We start from the raw sequence: 25,698 nt of genomic DNA on the forward strand, positions 1-25,698 counted from the left end.
TTTACCACCACGATGATTACAGATAAGACCAAACCTACGACCACGACAATTACAGGTAAGACCAACTCTACCACCACGATGATTACAGGTAAGACCAACTCTACCACCACGAAGAATACAGATAAGACCAACTCTACCACCACGAAGATTACAGGTAAGACCAACTCTACCACCACGACAATTACAGGTAAGACCAACTCTACCACCACGAAGATTACAGATAAGACCAAACCTACGACCACGACAAATACAGGTAAGACCAAATCTACCACCACGATGATTACAGGTAAGACCAACTCTACCACCACGAAGATTACAGATAAGACCAACTCTACCACCACGAAGATTACAGGTAAGACCAACTCTACCACCACGACAATTACAGGTAAGACCAACTCTACCACCACGAAGATTACAGGTAAGATCATAGCTACGACCACGAAGATTAAAGGTAAGACCAACTCTACCACCACGAAGATTAAAGGTAAGGTCATAGCTACGACCACGACGATTACAGGTAAGACCTAACCTAACACCACGACGATTACAAGTATGACCAAATCTACCACCACGAAGATTAAATGTAAGACCAACTCTACCACCACGAAGATTTCAGGTAAGATCAAAGCTACCACCACGACGATTACAGGTAAGACCAACTCTACCACCGCCACGATTACAAGTAAGACCTAACCTACCACCACGACGATTACAGGTAAGACCAACTCTACCACCACGAAGATTACAGGTAAGACCAACTCTACCACCACGAAGATTACAGGTAAGACCAACTCTACCACCACGAAGATTACAGGTTAGATCATAGCTACGACCACGACGATTACAGGTAAGACCTAACCTAACACCACGACGATTACAGGTATGACCAAATCTACCACCACGAAGATTACAGGTAAGACCAACTTTACCACCACGATGATTACAGGTAAGACCAACTCTACCACCACGAAGATTACAGGTAAGACCAACTCTACGACCACGACGATTACAGGTAAGACCAACTCTACCACCACGAAGATTACAGGTAAGACCAACTCTACCACCACGAAGATTACAGGTAAGACCAACTCTACCACCACGACAATTACAGGTAAGACCAACTCTACCACCACGAAGATTACAGATAAGACCAAACCTACCACCAAATACGATAAGACCAAATTACCACCACGATGATTACAGGTAAGACCAACTCTACCACCACGAAGATTACAGATAAGACCAACTCTACCACCACGAAGATTACAGGTAAGACCAACTCTACCACCACGACAATTACAGGTAAGACCAACTCTACCACCACGAAGATTACAGGTAAGATCAATAGCTACGACCACGAAGATTAAAGGTAAGACCAACTCTACCACCACGAAGATTAAAGGTAAGGTCATAGCTACGACACCACGACAAGATTACAGGTAAGACCTAACCTAACACCACGACGATTACAGTATGACCAAATCTACCACCACGAAGATTAAATGTAAGACCAACTCTACCACCACGAAGATTACAGGTAAGACCAACTCTACCACCACGAAGATTACAGGTAAGATCAACTCTACCACCACGACGATTACAGGTAAGACCAACTCTACCACCACGACGATTACAGGTAAGACCAAATCTACGACCACGACGATTACAGGTAAGACCCAACCTACCACCACGACGATTACAGGTAAGACCAACCACGAAGATTACTAAACCAACTCTACCACGACGATTACAGGTAAGACCAACTCTACACCACAGATTACAGGTAAGACCAACTCTACCACCACGAAGATTACAGGTAAGACCAACTCTACCACCACGAAGATTACAGGTAAGACCAACTCTACCACCACGAAGATTACAGGTAAGACCAACTACACCACAAATTACAGGTAAGACCAACTCTACCACCACGAAGATTACAGGTAAGACCAACTCTACCACCACGAAGATTACAGGTAAGATCAAACCTACGACACGACGATTACAGGTAAGACCAACTCTAACCACCACGACGATTACAGGTAAGACCAACTCTACCACCACGACGATTACAGGTAAGACCAACTCTACCACCACGAACGATTACAGGTAAGACCAACTCTACCACCACGAACGATTACAGGTAAGACACCTACCACCACGACGATTACAGGTAAGACCAACTCTACCACCACGACGATTACAGGTAAGACCAACTCTACCACCACGACGATTACAGGTAATGACCAACTCTACCGACCACGACGATTACAGGTAAGACCAACTCTACCACCACGAAGATTACAGGTAAAGACCAAATCTACCACCACGACGATTACAGGTAAGACCAAACTCTACCACCACGAAGATTACAGGTAAGACCAAACTCTACCACCACGAAGATTACAGGTAAGACCAACTCTACCACCACGAAGATTACAGGTAAGACCAACTCTACCACCACGAAGATTACAGGTAAGACCAACTCTACCACCACGAAGATTACAGGTAAGACCAACTCTACCACCAGGAAGATTACAGGTAAGATGACCAAATCTACCACCACGAGATTACAGGTAAGACCAACTCTACCACCACGAAGATTACAGGTAAGACCAACTCTACCACCACGAAGATTACAGGTAGACCAACTCTACCACCACGAAGATTACAGGTAAGACCAACTCTACCACACCACGAAGATTACAGGTAAGACCAAACCTACCACCACGACGATTACAGGTAAGATCAACGATACTAAAACTCGACCACGAAGATTACAGGTAAGATCATAACCTACGACCACACGACGATTACAGGTAAGACCTAACCTAACCACCACGACGATTACAGGTAAGATAGCTACACCAACGATTACAGGTAAGACCAAACCTACGACCACGACGATTACAGGTAAGACCAAGTACCACGAAGAATTACAGGTAAATACAAACCACCACGAAGATTACAGGTAAGACCAACTCTACCACCACGAAGATTACAGGTAAGATCATAGCTACGACCACGAAGATTACAGGTAAAGACCAAACCTAACACCACGACAATTACAGGTAAGACCAACTCTACCACCACGAAGATTACAGGTAAGACCAACTCTACCACCACGAAGATTAAAGTAAGATCATAGCTTACGACCACGACGATTACAGTAAGACCTAACCTAACACCACGACGATTACAGGTAAGACCAACTCTACCACCACGAAGATTACAGGTAAGACCAACTCTACCACCACGAAGATTACAGGTAAGACCAAAGCTACCACCACGAAGATTACAGGTAAGATCATAAGCTACCACCACGACGATTACAGGTAAGACCAACTCTAACACCACGAAGATTACAGGTAAGACCAACTCTTCCACCACGAAGATTACAGGTAAGATCAAAACTACCACCACGACGATTACAGGTAAGATCATAGCTACACCACGAAGAATTACAGGTAAGACCAACTCTACCACCACGAAGATTACAGGTAAGACCAACTCTACCACCACGAAGATTACAGGTAAGACCACTCTACGACCACGAAGATTACAGGTAAGACCCAACTCTACCACCACGAAGATTACAGGTAAGACGACTGGTAAACCTATTCCTAACCACCACGACGATTACAGGTAAGACCAACTCTACTCACCACGAAGATTACAGGTAAGATCAAACTCTACCACCACGACGATTACAGGTAAGACCAACTCTGCCACCACGACGATTACAGGTAAGACCAACTCTACCACCACGACGATTACAGGTAAGACCAACTCTACCACCACGAAGATTACAGGTAAGACCAAAACTCTACCACCACGAAGATTACAGGTAAGACCAAATCTACGACCACGAAGATTACAAGGTAAGACCAAACCTACCACCACGACATTACAGGTATGACCAACTCTACACCACGAACGATTACAGGTAAGACCAACCTACGACCACGACGATTACAGGTAAGACCAATCTACACACACGAAGATTACAGGTAAGACCAACTCTACCACCACGAAGATTACAGGTAAGACCTAACCTACACCACGACGATTACAGGTAAGACCAATCTACGACCACAAAAAATACAGGTAAGACCAACTCTACCACCACGAAGATTACAGGTAAGACCAAACCTACGACCACGACAGATTACAGGTAAGACCAAATCTACACACCACGAAGATTACAGGTAAGACCAAACCTACGACACCACGACGATTACAGGTAAGACCTAACTCTACCACCACGACGATTACAGGTAAGACCAAACCTATGACCACGAAATTACAGGTAAGACCAACTCTACCACCACGAAGATTACAGGTAAGATCATAAACCTACGACCACGACGATTACAGGTAAGACCAAATCTAACACCACGAAGATTACAGGTAAGACGAAACTCTACGACCACGACAATTACAAGGTAAGACCAACTCTACCACCACGAAGATTACAGGTAAGACCAAACCTACGACCACGACAATTACAGGTAAGACCAAACTCTACCACCACGAAGATTACAGGTAAGATTAATACCTACGACCACGACGATTACAGGTAAGACCAACTCTACCACCACGAAGATTACAGGTAAGACCAACTATACCACCACGAAGATTACAGGTAAGAAAACCAAAGTCTACCACCACGAAGATTACAGGTAAGATCATAGCTACGACAACGACGATTACAGGTAAGACCTAACCTAACACCACGACGATTACAGGTATGACCAACTCTACCACCACGAAGATTACAGGTAAGACCAACTCTACCACCACGAAGATTACAGGTAAGACCAAATCTACGACCACGACGAATTACAGGTAAGACCAACTCTACACCACGAAGATTACAGGTAAGACCAAATCTACCACCACGAAGATTACAGGTAAGACCCAACTCTACCACCACGAAAGATTACAGGTAAGACCAACTCTACCACCACGAAGATTACAGGTAAGACCAACTACTACCACCACGAAGATTACAGGTAAGATCATAGCTACCACCACGACAGATTACAGGTAAGACCTAACCTAACACCACGACGATTACAGGTAAGCTCCACCAACAAACGAAACAGGTAATATCTACCACCACGAAGATTACAGGTAAGACCAAACTCTACCACCACGAAGATTACAGGTAAGACCAACTCTACCACCACGAAGATTACAGGTAAGACCAACTCTACCACCACGAAGATTACAGGTAAGACCAAACCTACGACCACGACGATTACAGGTAAGACCAAATCTACCACCACGAAGATTACAGGTAAGACCAAACCTCTACCACCACGAAGATTACAGGTAAGACCAACTCTCTACCACCACGAAGATTACAGGTAAGACCAAAAATCTACCACCACGAAGATTACAGGTAAGACCAACTCTACCACCACGAAGATTACAGGTAAGACCAACTCTACCACCACGAAGATTACAGGTAAGACCAAATCTAACACCACGACAATTACAGGTAAGACCAACTCTACCACCACGAAGATTACAGGTAAGACCAACTCTACTACCACCACGAAGATTACAGGTAAGATCATAGCTACACCACGACGATTACAGGTAAGACCTAACCTAACACCACGACGATTACAGGTATGACCAAATCTACCACCACGAAGATTACAGGTAAGACCAACTCTACCACCACGAAGATTACAGTAAGACCAAACTCTACCACACGAAGATTACAGGTAAGACCAAATCTACCACCACGAAGATTACAGGTAAGACCAAATCTACCACCACGAAGATTACAGGTAAGACCAAACTCTATCACCACGAAGATTACAGGTAAGACCAAAACTCTACCACCACGAAGATTACAGGTAAGATCCAAACTACCACCACGACGATTACAGGTAAGATCAAGCTACGACCACGACGATTACAGGTAAGACCAACTCTTCCACCACGACGATTACAGGTAAGACCAACTCTACCACCACGAAGATTACAGGTAAGACCAACTCTACCACCACGAAGATTACAGGTAAGACCAAGCTACGACCACGAAATTACAGGTAAGACCTAACTAACACCACGACGATTACAGGTAAGACCAACTCTACCAACACGACGATTACAGGAAAGACCAAAAGCTACCACCACGACGATTACAGGTAATGACCAACTCTACCACCACGACGATTACAGGTAAGACCTAACCTAACACCACGACGATTACAGGTAAGACCAACTCTACCACCACGACGATTACAGGTAAGACCAACTCTACCACCACGAAGATTACAGGTAAGACCAACTCTACCACCACGAAGATTACAGGTAAGACCAACTCTACCACCACGAAGATTACAGGTAAGACCAAACCTACGACCACGACAATTACAGGTAAGACCAACTCTACCACCAGGAAGATTACAGGTAACACGAAACCTACCACCACGACAATTACAGGTAAGACCAACTCTACCACCACGAAGATTACAGGTAAGATCATATCTACCACCACGACGATTACAGGTAAGACCAAACTCTACACACCACGAAGATTACAGGTAAGACCAACTCTACCACCACGAAGATTACAGGTAAGACCAACTCTACCACCACGAAGATTACAGGTAAGACCTAATAGCTACCACCACGACGATTACAGGTATGACCTAACCTACCACCCACGACGATTACAGGTATGACCAACTCTACCACCACGAAGATTACAGGTAAGACACAAACTCTACCACCACGAAGATTACAGGTAAGATCAAACTCTACCACCACGACGAATTACAGGTAAGACCAACTCTACCAGCCACGACCAGATTACAGGTAAGACCAAACTCTTACCACCACGATAGATTACAGGTAAGACCAACCCCTACCATTACGAAAGATTACACGGTAAGATTCAACTCTACGACAACGACAATTACAGGTAAGACCCAAACTCTACCACCACGACGATTACAGGTAAGACCGAAACCTACGACCACGACAATTACAGGTAAGACCAACTCTACCACCACGAAGATTACAGGTAAGACCAACTCTACCACCACGAAGATTACAGGTAAGACCAACTCTACCACCACGAAGATTACAGGTAAGATCATAGCTACGACAACGACGATTACAGGTAAGACCTAACCTAACACCACGACGATTACAGGTATGACCAAACTCTACCACCACGAAGATTACAGGTAAGACCAAAGCTACCACCACGAAGATTACAGGTAAGACCAACTACGACCCACGACGATTACAGGTAAGACCAACCTAACACCACGACGATTACAGATAAGACCAAATCTACCACCACGAAGATTACAGGTAAGACCAACTCTACCACCACGAAGATTACAGGTAAGACCAACTCTACCACCACGACGAATTACAGGTAAGACCAAACCTACACCACGACAATTACAGGTAAGACCAAATCTATCACCACCACGACGATTACAGGTAAGATCAAACCTACGACCACGACGATTACAGGTAAGACCAACTCTACGGCCACGACGATTACAGGTAAGATCAAAACTACCACCACGAATATTACAGGTAAGACCAACTCCACCACAACGACGATTACAGGTAAGATCAAACTCTACGACCACGACGATTATAGGTAAGACCAACTCTACCACCACGACGATTACAGGTAATATCATAGCTACGACCACGACAATTACAAGTAAGACCAACTCTGCCACCACGACGATTACAGGTAAGACCAACTCTACCACCACGACGATTACAGGTAAGACCAACTCTACCACCACGACGATTACAGGTAAGACCAACTCTACCACCACGACGATTACAGGTAAGACCAACTCTACCACCACGACGATTACAGGTAATGATCATAGCTACCGACCACGTCCAAGTAAGACCAACTCTTCCACCACGATAATAAACACTATACCACCACGAAGATTACAGGTAAGACCAACTCTACCACCACGAAGATTAACAGGTAAGAATCATAGCTACCGACCACGACGATTACAGGTAAGACCTAACCTAACACCACGACGATTACAGGTATGACCAACTCTACCACCACGACGATTACAGGTAAGACCAACTCTACCACCACGACGATTACAGGTAAGATCAACTCTACCACCACGACGATTACAGGTAAGACCAACTCTACCACCACGACGATTACAGGTAAGACCAAATCTACCACCACGACGATTACAGGTCAGACCCAACCTACCACCACGAAGATTACAGGTAAGACCAAACCTATGACCACGACAATTACAGGTAAGACCAACTCTACCACCACGAAAGATTACAGGTAAAGACAAGCTACAACCACGACGATTACAGGTAAGACCAACTCTACCACCACGACGATTACAGGTAAGACCAAATCTACACCACGAAGATTACAGGTAAGACCAACTCTACCACCACGAAGATTACAGGTAAGATCATAGCTACGACCACGACGATTACAGGTAAGACCTAACCTAACACCACGACGATTACAGGTAAGACCAACTCTACCACCACGAGATTACAGTAAGACCAACTCTACCACCACGAAGATTACAGGTAAGATCAACTCTACCACCACGAACGATTACAGGTAAGACCAAACCTACCACCACGACGATTACATATCAAGCTACACCACGACATTAGTAACAACTACCACCACGAAGATTACAGGTAAGACCAACTCTACCACCACGAAGATTTACAGGTAAGATAAAAGCTACGACCACGACGATTACAGGTATGACCAAATCTACCACCATGACGATTACAGGTAAGATCAAACCTACGACCACGACGATTACAGGTAAGACCAACTCTACGGCCACGACGATTACAGGTAAGACCAAATCTACCACCACGACGATTACAGGTAAGACCAACTCTGCCACCACGACGATTACAGGTAAGACCAACTCTACCACCACGACGATTACAGGTAAGACCAAACCTACGACCACGACGATTACAGGTAAGACCAACTCTACCACCACGACGATTACAGGTAAGACCAAAACTCTACCACCACGACAATTACAGGTAAGACCAACTCTACCACCACGACAATTACAGGTAAGAACAACTCTACTATCACGAAGATTACAGATAAGATCAACTCTACCATCACGAAGATTACAGGTAAGACCAAATCTACCGCCACGACAATTACAGGTAAGACCAACTCTACCACCACGACAATTACAGGTAAGAACAACTCTACCACCACGAAGATTACAGGTAAGACCAACTCTACCACCACGAATATTACAGGTAAGATCAAAGCTACCACCACGACGATTACAGGTAAGACCAAACCTACGACCACGAGAATTACAGGTAAGACCATCTCTACTACCACGAAGATTACAGGTTGGTTTGGTTTGTTTAGTTTTACGTCCTATTAACAGCCAGGGTCATGTAAGGACGTGCCAGGTTTTGTTGGTGGAGGGAAAGCCGGAGTACCCGAGAAAAACCACCGGCCAGCGGTCAGCAACTGCCCCTCTACCACCCACGAAGCAACTCCCCACAGGATTAGACAAACCCGCATCCCAGAGGTGGAGGGCTTGTGGTAATATGTCGGGACATCAAACCACTCGGCCACCGCGGCCCCTAGGATAACAGGTAAGATCAAACCTACGACCATGACGATTACAGGTAAGACCTAGCCTAACACCATGATTATTACAGGTAAGACAAAATCTACCACCACGCCTATTACAGGTAAGACCAACTCTACCACCACAAAGATTATAGGTAATACCAACTCTACCACCACGAAGATTACAGGTAAAATCAAACCTACGACCACGACGATTACAGGTAAGACCAAATCTACCACCACGCCGATTACAGGTAAGACCAAATCTACCACCATAACGATTACAGGTAAGACCAACTCTACCACCACGAAGATTACAGGTAAGATCAAACCTACGACCACGATGATTACAGGTAAGACCAACTCTACCACCACGAAGATTACAGATAAGACCAATTCTATCACCACGAAGATAAGATTAAAGATAAGACCAACTCTACCACCACGAAGATCACAGGTAATGTCATAGCTACGACCACGACTATTAGAGGTAAGACCTAACCTAACACCACGACGATTACAGGTATGACCAACTCTACCAACACGACGATTACAGGTAAGATAAAAGCTACGACCACGACGATTACAGGTATGACCAAATCTACCACCATGACGATTACAGGTTAGACCTAACCTAAAACCACGACGATTACAGGTAAGACCAACTCTACCACCACGAAGGTTACAGGTAAGACCAACTCTACCACCACGCCGATAATACCAAATCTACCACCACGACGATTACAGGTAAGACCCCAACCTACCACAACGACGATTACAGGTCAGTACCAAATCTACCACCACGAAGATTACAGGTAAGACCAACTCTACCACCACGACGATTACAGGTAAGACCAAATCTACCACCACGACGATTACAGGTCAGACCCAACCTACCACCACGACGATTACAGGTCAGACCCAACCTACCACAACGACGATTACAGGTCAGACCAAATCTACCGCCACAACGATTACAGGTTAGATAAAACCTACCATCGCGACGATTACAGTTAAGAAGTATGTATTGAAAATGGTAATACAGCAGCACTAAGTGAAAACCTAACAACCTTTGCTTAGTACTTGCAACTGCAGCACATCAGATTTCAACTGAATACCTAGAGATAGAGAAATTATGGTAAAAGTCAGGACATCGTATCCAGGCGACGATAACTACTCAATACGATGGCCATGGCAACGCATTAGGGGAAATCATTACCGGAAGTAATACCCGTTTCATTCTATGGTTTATATGTATGCATTCGACTTGGTCACTCGAGTGTCGAGTAAATGTTTCTTAACGCATATGCTGTGTGATTAACATAAATTACAAAAGAAACGCCGAGAACAATTTTTAGAAAGCGATTACAATGTAATTCAAGAGTCGCTGAAAGTTTATTACTGTTTTTTTATTTCCATATAAATCATAAGTACGCTGTATAAGGGCAGCAATAAACCTAAGAATGATCCAAACAGTTATCGAGCGATATCTTTACTTCCTGTCACTTAAAAAATCTTTGAAAAACTTTTTCTTAAGAGACTTGAGTCCACTAAATTGTTTGTTGTAAATCCGCTACAAAATGGCTTTCAGCCTCATGTTAGCAGTACGATGACCTCATTTTTGGTACATGAAGCGGTTACATATGCAAATGAGCAAAGTAATAAGTTATTTACAAGTTTTCTTGATGCCGCTAAAGCATTTGATTGTGTTTGGCACTACGGATTATTTATGAAAATGTATGATTTAGGGTTTGATATAAAATTTATCAAAATTTTAGCTTCAATGTATTGTGATATGCAAACTGCGGTTGTTTATAAAGGTTTTGTTTCTAACACGTTCTCTATAGAACAAGGTACTAGGCAAGGTAGTATTTTATCACCATGGCTGTATACATTGTTTATCAATGATCTTTTGGAAGAATTATGTAAATCAAAGTCTTCACTAATGATAGAAGATGTTAACGTTACCTGTCCCACTCAGGCTGACGATATTGTACTTTTATCTTATACTAAATGTAATCTAGATGTTTTGATGAATTTATGTTATGGATATAGTTGTAAATGGAGGTTTACGTATAATGCTTCCAAAACATGTATTGTAGTTTTTAATGAATCGAAAACATGTTTTGCAAGATCCGCACGCAACTGGAGTTTGGGTGGTAAAACTGTGAATGAGTCTGAACATACGACACATGTTGGAATATTTTTAGACAAATATAAACTTGGTTGTCCTGATATTGAAAATGAACTTAACAAATTAAAAGTACTTGCTTCTCGTTTTTAAATGGAGGCTTAATCGGTAATTCGATAAACCCTCTCATTGGTTTGAAGCTATTTCGCTCTATCACACTTCCGTGCAGTTTATTTGGCTCGGAGTTATGGTTTTCATTAAGCTCGAAAGATTGGTCGCGGCTTGAAATAATTCAACATTTTTGTGCAAAAGTCATTCAGGGATTTCCTTTAAGAACTAGATCGGACATGGCACTTGGTATGTTGGGCCATATTTCTTTGAATGCAAAAGTCGAACAGTCTAAACTTCATTTTTTTGGTTCGATGTGTCGTCTGAGATCTTCAGCTGCAGTAAAACAGCTATTTCTGTTAAGGTTATACCAGAAACACCTTGGTGTTTATAAAAGTACTAAAGGTGTCATTAACGACATCTGGGTTATTATTTTTAAGTACGGTTTAGAAGAAGACTTGAACATATTTCTGGAAGACGGGTTTTTCCCTTCCAAACAGTCTTGGTAATTGTTTGTCAAAAATGCTATTTATTGGAAAGAACAATCTGAATGGCATGTGCGCCTTAGCAATTGTGATGATTTTAGTCGATTTAAATGTTTGCATGGATCACTTCGTCCGTCGTCTCTTTGGTTTCTTTGGAAACACTTATCTTCTTTTCAAGCTAATATTTGCAGTAGAGTAGCAAGTCTGTGGTTGTTAAGCCCACGTTGTGAGCTGTTATGTGCGAAATGTAATGTGATATCTCATGATGCTTTGACCCATTGCTTACTTGATTGTAAACATCAAGATCTATTTGATCTACGTGATGAATTCTTTACAAATATTTGTCAACAATTATCCAGTTGAGGTATACGTAAAATTAGACAATTTAGATAGACACGAACTTATTTGTGTCCTATTAGGGTACATCCCTGATTATATACAGGAACTATTACCGGATGATGTGTATTCTATAAGATTTTCTTACGTTTGTTGTTGCTTTTCTGTGAAAGCTGCTGAATTAGCGTTTCAGTAAATATGTGTACATTCTTACATTTATATCATGATGTCTTTGAAGATGTCAGTTTGTATTTAATCATTTTTCCTTGTTGATGTATTGAATTTTTTCCCTCTCTCTATATATATTTTTTCCTCTCAGTTTTTTTATAATAATGTCCTGATTTAGGACGTCAAAAATGTGTTATTTATGTAATCGCTTCCATTTCTCTTTTTTGTAATTCTTTATCTGAAAGTTTTGTATAAACTCTTCATTTATGGAGGAATAAAGTCAATGTAATTCAAGAGTCGCTGAAAGTTTATTACTGTTTTTTATTTCCATATAAGTTTCATATTCTGCTTTTTACATCAACATATTGATATCAAAAGTGATTTTCATCAGTTAAACACTTCACTTCCGGGTTTTCTTTGCCACTATGTGACGTCAAGACACCCGTTCACTCCTGGCAAAGTAGCGAGACTCGGGTCACATTCGGGTCATTCGATTTGCAAATCCCACACTCGTGTCGCAGCACCTAGTCCAATCGAACGCAGCTATGAAAAGCAAACACATGTTAAGCACAGAACGGTAATGAAACCACATTGACCGTGTCAACATCACGATTACAAACCTTTAAAACACATACTTTCAAATACAAATATTTACCTTACCTTGTCTATAAAGACTCCTGGTCAGTGTTTCATGCAATTAGTTCAAAAGCGAGGTAATTCGAATCGATAAAATTGTGTTGTCAGTTGTGTCTGGAGGGGCTTTATGATGTCAGTATATTTTCGATATATCGTCCCCACCGTGGTTGTTCTCTATGGGAAGTTTGTTGGTAAGTCCACCTAACACTGATCGGGTGGTTGTTGTTCATATAAAATGAATGTAAACGTGATGAGGCATGATATTGTGTGATAATTTGTTACTCTTAATATCATTTATATATATATATATATAATATGACATAGATGTTAGAAACGTATCTAGAATAAAGATATCAAAATGTTTCAAAACGAAATCGTGATTTTACTCGACTATTTTGCATTTGAATTATCGTTGTTTTGTGTTTGCTTCCATCACGGTACATGAATATAATAATATGAATATGTGTGTCGAGAAAGATATACAAACATAGTATGCATGAAAAGTGGTATGTCATGTGCAGGCAAAATATATTAATGTACGTATTTTCATTCGAATAGCTTTCAGTGAATTTAGTTATGAAAATAAATATTATTTAGCATAATATTATACTAAGATATTTTGCGGATTATTTTGTTTCCGGTATAGAAACTCTAACAACAGAGTCGCCTTTTGCGATACGTCTGGAGAACGGCCTGCACAACCATACTGGACGGGTAGGAGTATATCATGACGGACAATGGGGCGGGATCTGTAGTAGGTCACGAACCAATAACATCGCAAACGTGGCGTGCAGGATGTTAGGCTACAGGTATGGATACTAATGATGTTAGGCTACAGGTATGGATACTAATGAGGTTAGGCTACAGGTATGGATACTAATGAGGTTAGGCTACAGGTATGGATACTAATGAGGTTAGGCTACAGGTATGGATACTAATGAGGTTAGGCTACAGGTGGATACTAATGAGGTTAGGCTACAGGTATGGATACTAATGAGGTTAGGCTACAGGTATGGATACTAATGAGGTTAGGCTACAGGTATGGATACTGATAAGGTTAGGATACAGGTATGGATACTAATGAGGTTAGGCTATAGGTATGGATACTAATGAGGTTAGGCTACAGGTATGGATACTAATGAGGTAAGGCAATAGGTATGTATACTAATTAGGTTAGGTACAGGTGTGATACTAATGAGGTAAGGCAATAGGTATGTATACTAATGAGGTTAGGCTACAGGTATGGATACTAATGAGGTTAGGCTACAGGTATGGATACTAATGAGGTTAGGCTACAGGTATGGATACTAATGAGGTTAGGCTACAGGTATGGATACTAATGAGGTTAGGCTACAGGTATGGATACTAATGATATTAGGCTACAGGTATGGATACTAATGAGATTAGGCTACAGGTATGGATACTAATGAGGTTAGGCTACAGTTATATATACCAATGAGGTTAGGCTACAGGTATGGATACTAATGAGGTTAGGATACAGCTATGGATACTAATTGGGTTAGGACACAGGTATAGATACTAATGAGATAAGGCTAAAGGTATGGATACAAATGAGGTTAGGCAACAGGTATGGATGCTAATGTGGTTAGGATACAGGTAGGGATGCTAATGGGGTTAGGCTACAAGTATGGATACTAATGAGGTAAGGATACAGGTATAGATACTAATGAGATAAGGATACAGGTATAGATACTAATGAGATAAGGCTACAGATAAAGATAATAAAGAAGTTTGGATACAGGCATAGATACTTATGATGTTAGGCTTTATGTATGAATACTAATGAGGTTAGGCTACAGGTATGGATACTAATGAGATTAGGCTTCAGGTATGGATACTAATGGGGTTAGGCTACAAGTATGAATACAGTGAGATTAGGCTACAGGTATGAATACTAATTAGGTTAGGCTACAGGTATGGATACTAATGAGGTTAGGCTATAAGGTATGGATACTAATGAGGTTAGGCTACAGGTATGGATACTAATGAGGTTAGGCTACAGGTATGGATACTAATGAGGTTAGGCTACAGGTATGGATACTAATGAGGTTAGGCTACAAGTATGGATACTAATGAGGTTAGGCTACAGGTATGGATACTAATGAGGTTAGGCTACAGGTATGTATACTAATAAGGTTAGGCTACAGGTATGGATACTAATGAGGTTAGGCTACAGGTATGGATACTAATGAGTTAGGTTAGGCTACAGGTATGGATACTAATGAGGTTAGGCTACAAGTATAGATACTAATGAGATTAAACTATATGTATGGATACAAATGAGGTTAGGCTACAAGTATGTATACTAATGATATTAGGCTACAGGTATGGATACTAATGAGGTTAGGCTACAGGTATGGATACTAATGAGGTTAGGCTACAGGTATGGATACTAATGAGGTTAGGCTACAGGTATGGATACTGATAAGGTTAGGATACAGATATGGATACTAATGAGGTTAGGCAATAGGTATGGATAATAATGAAGTTAGGCTACAGGTATGGATACTAATGAGGTTAGGCTACAGGTATAGATACTAATGAGGTTAGGGAACAGCTATGGATACTAATGAGGTTAGGCTACAGGTATGGATACTAATGAGGTTAGGCTACAGGTATGGATACTAATGAGGTTAGGCTACAGGTATGGATACTAATGAGGTTAGGCTACAGGTATGGATACTAATGAGGTTAGGCTACAGGTATGGATACTAATGAGGTTAGGCTACAGTTATATATACCAATGAGGTTAGGCTACAGGTATGGATACTAATGAGGTTAGGATACAGGTATGGAAACTAATGGGGTTAGGACACAGGTATAGATACTAATGAGATAAGGCTAAAGGTATAGATACTTATGATGTTAGGATACAGGTATGGATGCTAATGAGATTAGGCTACAGGTATGGATACTAATGATGTAAGGCTACAGGTATTGATACGTATGATGTAAGGATACAGGTATTGATACTAATGAGATAAGGATACAGGTATAGGTACTAATGAGATAAGGCTACAGATATATATAATAAAGAGGTAAGGATACAGGTATAGATACTTATGATTTTAGGCTTTATGTATGAATACGAATGAGGTTAGGCTATAGGTATGGATACTAATGAGATTAGGCTTCAGGTATGGATACTAATGGGGTTAGGCTACAAGTATGGATACAAATGAGGTTAGGCAACAGGTATGGATACTAATGAGGTAAGGCTACAAGTTTGGATACTAATTAGGTTAGGCTACAGGTATAGATTCTAATGCGATTGGGCTACAGGTATGTATACTAATGAGGTTAGGCTATAGGTATGGATAGTAATGAGGTTAGACTGCAGGTATGAATACCTATGATGTTAGGCTACATGTATGGATACTAATGAAGTTAGGCTACAGGTATGGATAGTAATGAGGTTAGGCTACAGGAATGGATACTAATGCGTTTAGGCTACAGAAACGGATACTAATGAGGTCAGACTACAGGTATTGATACTAATGAAGTTAGACTACAGGTATGGATATTAATGAGGTTATGCTTCAGGTAATGATACTAATGAGGTTTGGCTACAGAAACGGATACTAATGAGGTTAGGCTACAGATATGGATACTAATGAGGTTAGGCTACAGGTATTGATATTAATGAAGTTATGGTTCAGGTATGGATACTAATGAGGTTTGACTACAGGTATGTATACTAATGAGGTTAGGCTACAGGTATCTATAGTAATGAGGTTAGGCTACAGGTATGGATACTATTTAGGTTAGACTACAGGTATGGATACTAATGAGGTTAGGCTACAGGTATGGATATTAATGAGGTTATGGTTCAGGTATTGATACCAATGAGGTTAGGCTACAGATACGGATACTAATGAGGTCAGACTACAGGTATGGATACTAATGATGTTATGCTACAGGTATGGATACTAATGAGTTTAGGCTACAGGTATAGATACTAATGAGGCTGGACTACAGGTATAGATATTAATGAGGTTATGCTACAGGTATGGATACTAATGAGATTAGGCTACAGTTATGGACACTAATGGGGTTAGGCTACATGTATGTATAGTAATGAGGTTAGGCTACAGGTATGGATACTAGTGAGATTATGCTATAAATTATGGATACTAATGAGGTTAAGGCTACATGTATGGATACTAATAAGGTTAAGCTACAGGTATAGATACTAATGTGGATTAGGCCAAAGGAATGGATACTAATGAGGTTAGGACTACAGGTATGGATACTAATGAGGTTTAGACTACATGTATGTATAGTAATGAGGTTAGGCTACAGGTATAGATACTAATGAGGTTAGGCTACAGGTATGGATACTAATGAGGTTAGGCTACAGGTATGGATACTAATGAGGTTAGGCTTCAGGTATGGATACTAATGAGGTTAGGCTACAGGTATGGATACTAATGAGGTTAGACTACAGGTATGGATACTAATGAGGTTAGGCTACAGGTATGGATACTAATGAGGTTAGGCTACAGGTATGGATACTAATGAGGTTACTACAGGTATGGGGATACTAATGAGGTTAGGCTACAGGTATGGATACTAATGAGGTTAGGCTACAGGTATGGATACTAATGAGGTTAGGCTACAGGTATGTATACTAATGAGGTTAGACTACAGGTATGGATACTAATGAGGTTAGGCTACAGGTATGGATACTAATGAGGTTAGGCTACAGGTATGGATACTAATGAGGTTAGGCTACAGGTATGGATACTAATGAGGTTAGGCTACAGGTATGGATACTAATGAGGTTAGGCTACAGGTATGGATATTAATGAGAGTTAGGCTACAGGTATGGATACTAATGAGGTTTGACTACAGGTATGGATACTAATGAGGTTAGGCTACAGGTATGGATACTAATGAGGTTAGGCTACAGGTATGGATACTAATGAGGTTAGGCTACAGGTATGGATACTAATGAGGTTAGGCTACAGGTATGGATACTAATGAGGTTAGGCTACAGGTATGGATACTAATGAGGTTAGGCTACAGGTATGGATACTAATGAGGTTAGGCTACAGGTATGGATACTAATGAGGTTAGGCTACAGGTATGGATACTAATGAGGTTAGGCTACATGTATGGATACTAATGAGGTTAGGCTACAGGTATGGATACTAATGAGGTTATGCTACAGGTATGGATACTAATGAGGTTAGGCTACAGGTATGGATACTAATGAGGTTAGGCTACAGGTATGGATACTAATGAGGTTAGGCTACAGGTATGGATACTAATGAGGTTAGGCTACAGGTATGGATACTAATGAGGTTAGGCTACAGGTATGGATACTAATGAGGTTAGGCTACAGGTATGGATACTAATGAGGTTAGGCTACAGGTATGGATACTAATGAGGTTAGGCTACAGGTATGGATACTAATGAGGTTAGGTTACAGGTATCTGATACTAATGAGGGTTATGGCTATGAGTTATACAGATACGGATACTAATGAGGTCAGACTACAGGTATGGATATTAATGAGGTTATGCTACAGGTATGGATACTAATGAGGTTAGGCTACAGGTATGGATACTAATGAGGTTAGGCTACAGGTATGGATACTAATGAGGTTAGGCTACAGGTATGGATACTAATGAGGTTAGGCTACAGGTATGGATACTAATGAGATTATGCTACAGGTATGGATACTAATGAGGTTAAGGCTACAGGTATGGATACTAATGAGGTTAGGCTACAAGGTATGGATACTAATGAGGTTAGGCTACAGGTATGGATTACTAATGAGGTTAGGCTACAGGAATGGATACTTATGAGGTTAGACTACAGGTATTGATACTAATGAGGTTAGGCTACAGGTATGGATACTATTTAGGTTAGGCTACAGGTATGGATACAAATGAGGTTAGGCTACAGTTATAGGGTTCTAATGAGGTAAGACTAAAGATATGTATACTAATGAGGTTAGACTACAGGTATGGATACTAATGAGGTTAGGCTACAGGTATGGATACTAATGAGGTTAGGCTACAGGTATGGATACTAATGAGGTTAGGCTACAGGTATGGATACTAATGAGGTTAGGCTACAGGTATGGATACTAATGAGGTTAGGCTACAGGTATGGATACTAATGAGGTTAGGCTACAGGTATGGATACTAATGAGGTTAGGCTACAGGTATGGATACTAATGAGGTTAGGCTACAGGTATGGATACTAATGAGGTTAGGCTACAGGTATGGATACTAATGAGGTTAGGCTACAGGTATGGATACTAATGAGGTTAGACTACAGGTATGGATACTAATGAGGTTAGACTACAGGTATGGATACTAATGAGGTTAGGCTACAGGTATGGATACTAATGAGGTTAGGCATACAGGTATGGATACTAATGAGGTTAGGCTACAGGTATGGATACTAATGAGGTTAGGCTACAGGTATGGATACTAATGAGGTTAGACTACAGGTATGGATACTAATGAGGTTAGGCTACAGGTATGGATACTAATGAGGTTAGGCTACAGGTATGGATACTAATGAGGTTAGGCTACAGGTATGGATACTAATGAGGTTAGGACTACAGGTATGGATACTAATGAGGTTAGGCTACAGGTATGGATACTAATGAGGTTAGGCTACAGGTATGGATACTAATGAGGTTAGGCTACAGGTATGGATACTAATGAGGTTAGGCTACAGGTATGGATACTAATGAGGTTAGGCTACAGGTATGGATACTAATGAGGTTAGGCTACAGGTATGGATACTAATGAGGTTAGGCTACAGGTATGGATACTAATGAGGTTAGGCTACAGGTATGGATACTAATGAGGTTAGGCTACAGGTATGGATACTAATGAGGTTAGGCTATAAGTATGGATACTAATGAGGTTAGGCTACAGGTATGGATACTAATGAGGTTAGGCTACAGGTATAGATACTAATGAGGTTAGGCTACAGGTATGGGATACTAATGAGGTTAGGCTACAGGTATGGATACTAATGAGGTTAGGCTACAGGTATGGATACTAATGAGGTTAGGCTACAGGTATGGATACTAATGAGGTTAGGCTACAGGTATATGGATACTAATGAGGTTAGGCTACTACAGGTATGGATACTAATGAGGTTAGGCTACAGGTATGGATACTAATGACGGTTACGGCTACAGGTATGATACTAATGAGGTTAGGCTACAGGTATATGGATACTAATGAGGTTAGGCTACAGGTATGGATACTAATGAGGTTAGGCTACAGGTAATGGATACTAATGAGATTAGGCTATAAGTATGGATACTAATGAGGTTAGGCTACAGGTATGGATACTAATGAGATTAGGCTATAAGTATGGATACTAATGAGGTTAGGCTACAGGTATGGATACTAATGAGGTTAGGCTACAGGTATGGATACTAATGAGGTTAGGCTACAGGTATGGATACTAATGAGGTTAGGCTACAGGTATGGATACTAATGAGGTTAGGCTACAGGTATATGGATACTAATGAGGTTAGGCTACAGGTATGGATACTAATGAGGTTAGGCTACAGGTATGGATACTAATGAGGTTAGGCTACAGGTATGGATACTAATGAGGTTAGGGCTACAGGTAATATGGATACTAATGAGGTTAGGCTACAGGTATGGATACTAATGAGGTTAGGCTACAGGTAGTGGATACTAATGAGGTTAGGCTACAGGTATGGATACTAATGAGGTTAGGCTACAGGTATGGATACTAATGAGGTTAGGCTACAGGTATGGATACTAATGAGGTTAGGCTACAAGTATGGATACTAATGAGGTTAGGCTACAGGTATGGATACTAATGAGGTTAGGCTACAGGTATGGATACTAATGAGGTTAGGCTACAGGTATGGATACTAATGAGGTATAGGCTACAGGTATGGATACTTAATGAGGTTAGACTACAGGTATGGATACTAATGAGGTTAGGCTACAGGTATGGATACTAATGAGGTTAGGCTACAGGTATGGATACTAATGAGGTTAGGCTATAAGTATGGATACTAATGAGGTTAGGCTACAGGTATGGATACTAATGAGGTTAGGCTACAGGTATGGATACTAATGAGGTTAGGCTACAGGTATGGATACTATAATGAGGTTAGGCTACAGGTATGGATACTAATGAGGTTAGGCTACAGGTATGGATACTAATGAGGTTAGGCTACAGTATGGATACTAATGAGGTTAGGCTACAGGTATGGATACTAATGAGGTTAGGCTACAGGTATGGATACTAATGAGGTTAGGCTACAGGTATGGATACTAATGAGGTTAGGCTACAGGTATGGATACTAATGAGGTTAGGCTTACAGGTATGGATACTAATGAGGTTAGGCTACAGGTATGGATACTAATGAGGTTAGGCTACAGGTATGGATACTAATGAGGGTTAGGCTACAGGTATGGATACTAATGAGGTTTGGCTACAGGTATGGATACTAATGAGGTTAGGCTACAGGTATGGATACTAATGAGGTTAGGCTACAGGTATGGATACTAATGAGGTTAGACTACAGGTATGGATACTAATGAGGTTAGGCTACAGGTATGGATACTAATGAGGTTAGGCTACAGGTATGGATACTAATAGGTTAGGCTTCAGGTATGGATACTAATGAGGTTAGGCTACAGGTATGGATACTAATGAGGTTAGGCTACAGGTATGGATACTAATGAGGTTAGGCTACAGGTATGGATACTAATGAGGTTAGGCTACAGGTATGGATACTAATGAGGTTAGGCTACAGGTATGGATACTAATGAGGTTAGGCTACAGGTATGGATACTAATGAGGTTAGGCTACAGGTATGGATACTAATGAGGTTAGGCTACAGGTATGGATACTAATGAGGTTAGGCTACAGGTATGGATACTAATGAGGTTAGGCTACAGGTATGGATACTAATGAGGTTAGGCTACAGGTATGGATACTAATGAGGTTAGGCTACAGGTATGGATACTAATGAGGTTAGGCTACAGGTATGGATACTAATGAGGTTAGACTACAGGTATGGATACTAATGAGGTTAGGCTACAGGTATGGATACTAATGATGTTAGGCTACAGGTATGGATACTAATGAGGTTAGGCTACAGGTATGGATACTAATGAGGTTAGGCTACAGGTATGGATACTAATGAGGTTAGGCTACAGGTATGGATACTAATGAGGTTAGGCTACAGGTATGGATACTAATGAGGTTAGGCTACAGGTATGGATACTAATGAGGTTAGGCTACAGGTATGGATACTAATGAGGTTAGGCTACAGGTATGGATACTAATGAGGTTAGGCTACAGGTATGGATACTAATGAGGTTAGGCTACAGGTATGGATACTAATGAGGTTAGGCTACAGGTATGGATACTAATGAGGTTAGGCTACAGGTATGGATACTACTGAGGTTAGGCTACAGGTATGGATACTAATGAGGTTAGGCTACAGGTATGGATACTAATGAGGTTAGGCTACAGGTATGGATACTAATGAGGTTAGACTACAGGTATGGATACTAATGAGGTTAGGCTACAGGTATGGATACTAATGAGGTTAGGCTACAGGTATGGATACTAATGAGTTTAGGCTACAGGTATGGATATTAATGAGGTTATGGTTCAGGTATTGATACCAAAGAGGTTAGGCTACAGATACGGATACTAATGAGGTCAGACTACAGGAATGGATACTAATGAGGTTAGGCTACAGGTATGGATACTAATGAGGTTAGACTACAGGAATGGATACTAATGAGGTTAGGCTACAGGTATAGATACTAATGCGGTACGGTCCATAGCTATGGATACTAATGAGGTTTGACTACAGGTATGGATACTAATGAGGTTAGGCTACAGGTATGTATAGTAATGAGGTTAGGCTACAGGTATGGATACTAAGAGGTTAGACTACAGGTATGTGTACTAATGAGGTTAGGCTACAGGTATTGATACTACTGAGGTTAGGCTACAGGTATGGATACTAATGAGGTTAGGCTACAGGTATGGATATTAATGAGGTTAGGTTACAAGTATGGATACTAATGATGTTATGCTACAGGTATGGATACTAATGAAGTTAGAATACAGGTATGGATACTAATGAGGGAAGGCTACAGGTATGGATACTAATGAGGTAATGCTACAGGTATGGATAATAATGAGGTTAGGCTACAGGTATGGATACTAATGGGGTTAGGCTTCAGGTATGGATACTAATGAGATTAGGCTACAGGTATGGATACCACTGAGGTTAGGCTACAGGTATGGATACTAATGAGAATAGGCTACAGGTATGGATACTAATGAGGTTAGGCTACAGGTATGGATACTAATTAGGTTAGGCTTCAGGTATGGATACTAATGAGGTTAGGCTACATGTATGGATACTAATGAGGTTAGGCTACAGGTATGGATACTAATGAGATTAGGCTACAGGTATGGATACTAATGAGGTTAGGCTACAGGTATGGATACTAATGAGAATAGGCTACAGGTATGGATCTTAATGATGTTAGTTATAGGTATGAATACTAATGAGGTTAGGCTGTAAGTATGGATACTAATGAGGTAAGGCTACAGGTATGGATACTAATGAGGTTAGGCTTCAGGTATGGATACTAATGAGGTTAGGCTACAGGTATGGATACTAATGAGGTTAGGCTACAGGTATGGATACTAATGAGGTTAGGCTACAGGTATGGATACTAATGAGGTTAGGCTACAGGTACGGATACTAATTAGGTTAGGCTTCAGGTATGGATACTAATGAGGTTAGGCTACCGGTATGGATACTAATGGGGTTAGGCTACAGGTATGGATACTAATGAGGTTAGACTACAGATATGTATACTAATGATTGATATGTACGTAATATCTCTTTCACACATACATGAAAGCCATGCGCATCAACATTTCTTCTTAATATATTTTACCTAAATTGATTCCATCTGTGATTTATTTGCCTAATATATATGAAAAGGTATGTGTAAGTTTTCATTGCATGAACGGTACATTAGAAATATGCCACTGCATGAAGTAGCGTAGGTCAAATCTGTCCTACGATTTCATGTTTTAATAAGTACTGCGATACCCGGGGTTGGGGATTAGGACATATGAGTATGAAATATGAGTAAGGTCAGGTCGGACTGCCTTGTCAGTTATAGAGGGTGAAATTTTATTTGTAATTTTATATCGAATTATATTTTAAAATTATTTTTCATGAATTACTATGAATTGATATGTAGCAAATAAAACAAATTGTGAAATAAACTTACTGTCAAAAAGTGACAGTTTGAATTGGATTAATTTAGATACTTACCCTTATTATGACATACACATTTGAGATAAAGTTGATGTACTTTTCTTCGTTTGTAATAGTTACGGAAGTAACGTTGTTGGAAGGGATCCTGTTTTCACTCTCGCGTCGGCCTGGTATGAATGGTTTGGTAATGAGACAGACCCAGACCTTATATGGATGGATAATGTCCAGTGTACTGGTACAGAGTCCAGCCTGGAAGATTGTGCCTTTGATGGATGGGGTATTCAACGAAATCCTTGTAACTCAGATTACAGACCCTATGTGTTTTGCTACGCGGAAGGTAATTTGCTTGTTTTATTGTGAATTCCAATCCAACGAGCGAAACATAACATGCTTGAAATGCTAGATACATTTCGTAGGTTTATCTCTAACAAAACAAAATAAATCTAATCATAGTTTTCATAAAAACGTTATGCCAATTAGTGTTCATACCGAAGGCCTTTTGCGTAAGCTAGTTTGTCGATCAAAGACATCGTTTTAACTTGATGTGTGGTTAAGTGTGAATTTTCATTTCACTGCTTTTGAACATACATGCATATGTGTACATAAATGTGTTATCAGATAGGCATTTCAAACTCCTCTATACAATATTCCATACGTTTTTAAACGTTGATGTTGTAGCACAACATTCATTTTTAGCTCGCCTATTCGAAGAATAGGGGGAGCTAATGTTGTCAACCCGGCGTCGGCGTCGGCGTCGGCGTCGGCGTCAGCGTTGGCGTCCCATTTCACGTTAAAGTTTTTGAGCAAGTTTCTGTTTCGTCAATTGTTTAAGCTTAAGTCATCATAAATGTTTATGATTTTATTTTCCTAATGTGTATGGATGCTGAACGTGATA

The 25,698-nt window shown here is 40.8% G+C and overlaps 1 protein-coding gene across 2 annotated transcripts in view; it reads left to right on the top strand.

Annotated features, from left to right (window-relative positions):
* LOC138318781 (neurotrypsin-like) overlaps positions 1–25,698 on the top strand; it is a 43,084-nt gene that overhangs the window by 4,175 nt on the left and 13,211 nt on the right. For both annotated transcript variants that reach the window (XM_069261471.1, XM_069261472.1), the window contains exons 3-4: positions 14,142–14,304; positions 24,920–25,140. In XM_069261471.1, the coding sequence (XP_069117572.1) occupies positions 14,142–14,304; positions 24,920–25,140 (384 nt within the window). The remainder of the gene's footprint in view (positions 1–14,141; positions 14,305–24,919; positions 25,141–25,698) is intronic.

The sequence above is a fragment of the Argopecten irradians genome, chromosome 3 (genome assembly GCF_041381155.1).
Source record: "Argopecten irradians isolate NY chromosome 3, Ai_NY, whole genome shotgun sequence".
NCBI lineage: Eukaryota > Metazoa > Mollusca > Bivalvia > Pectinida > Pectinidae > Argopecten > Argopecten irradians.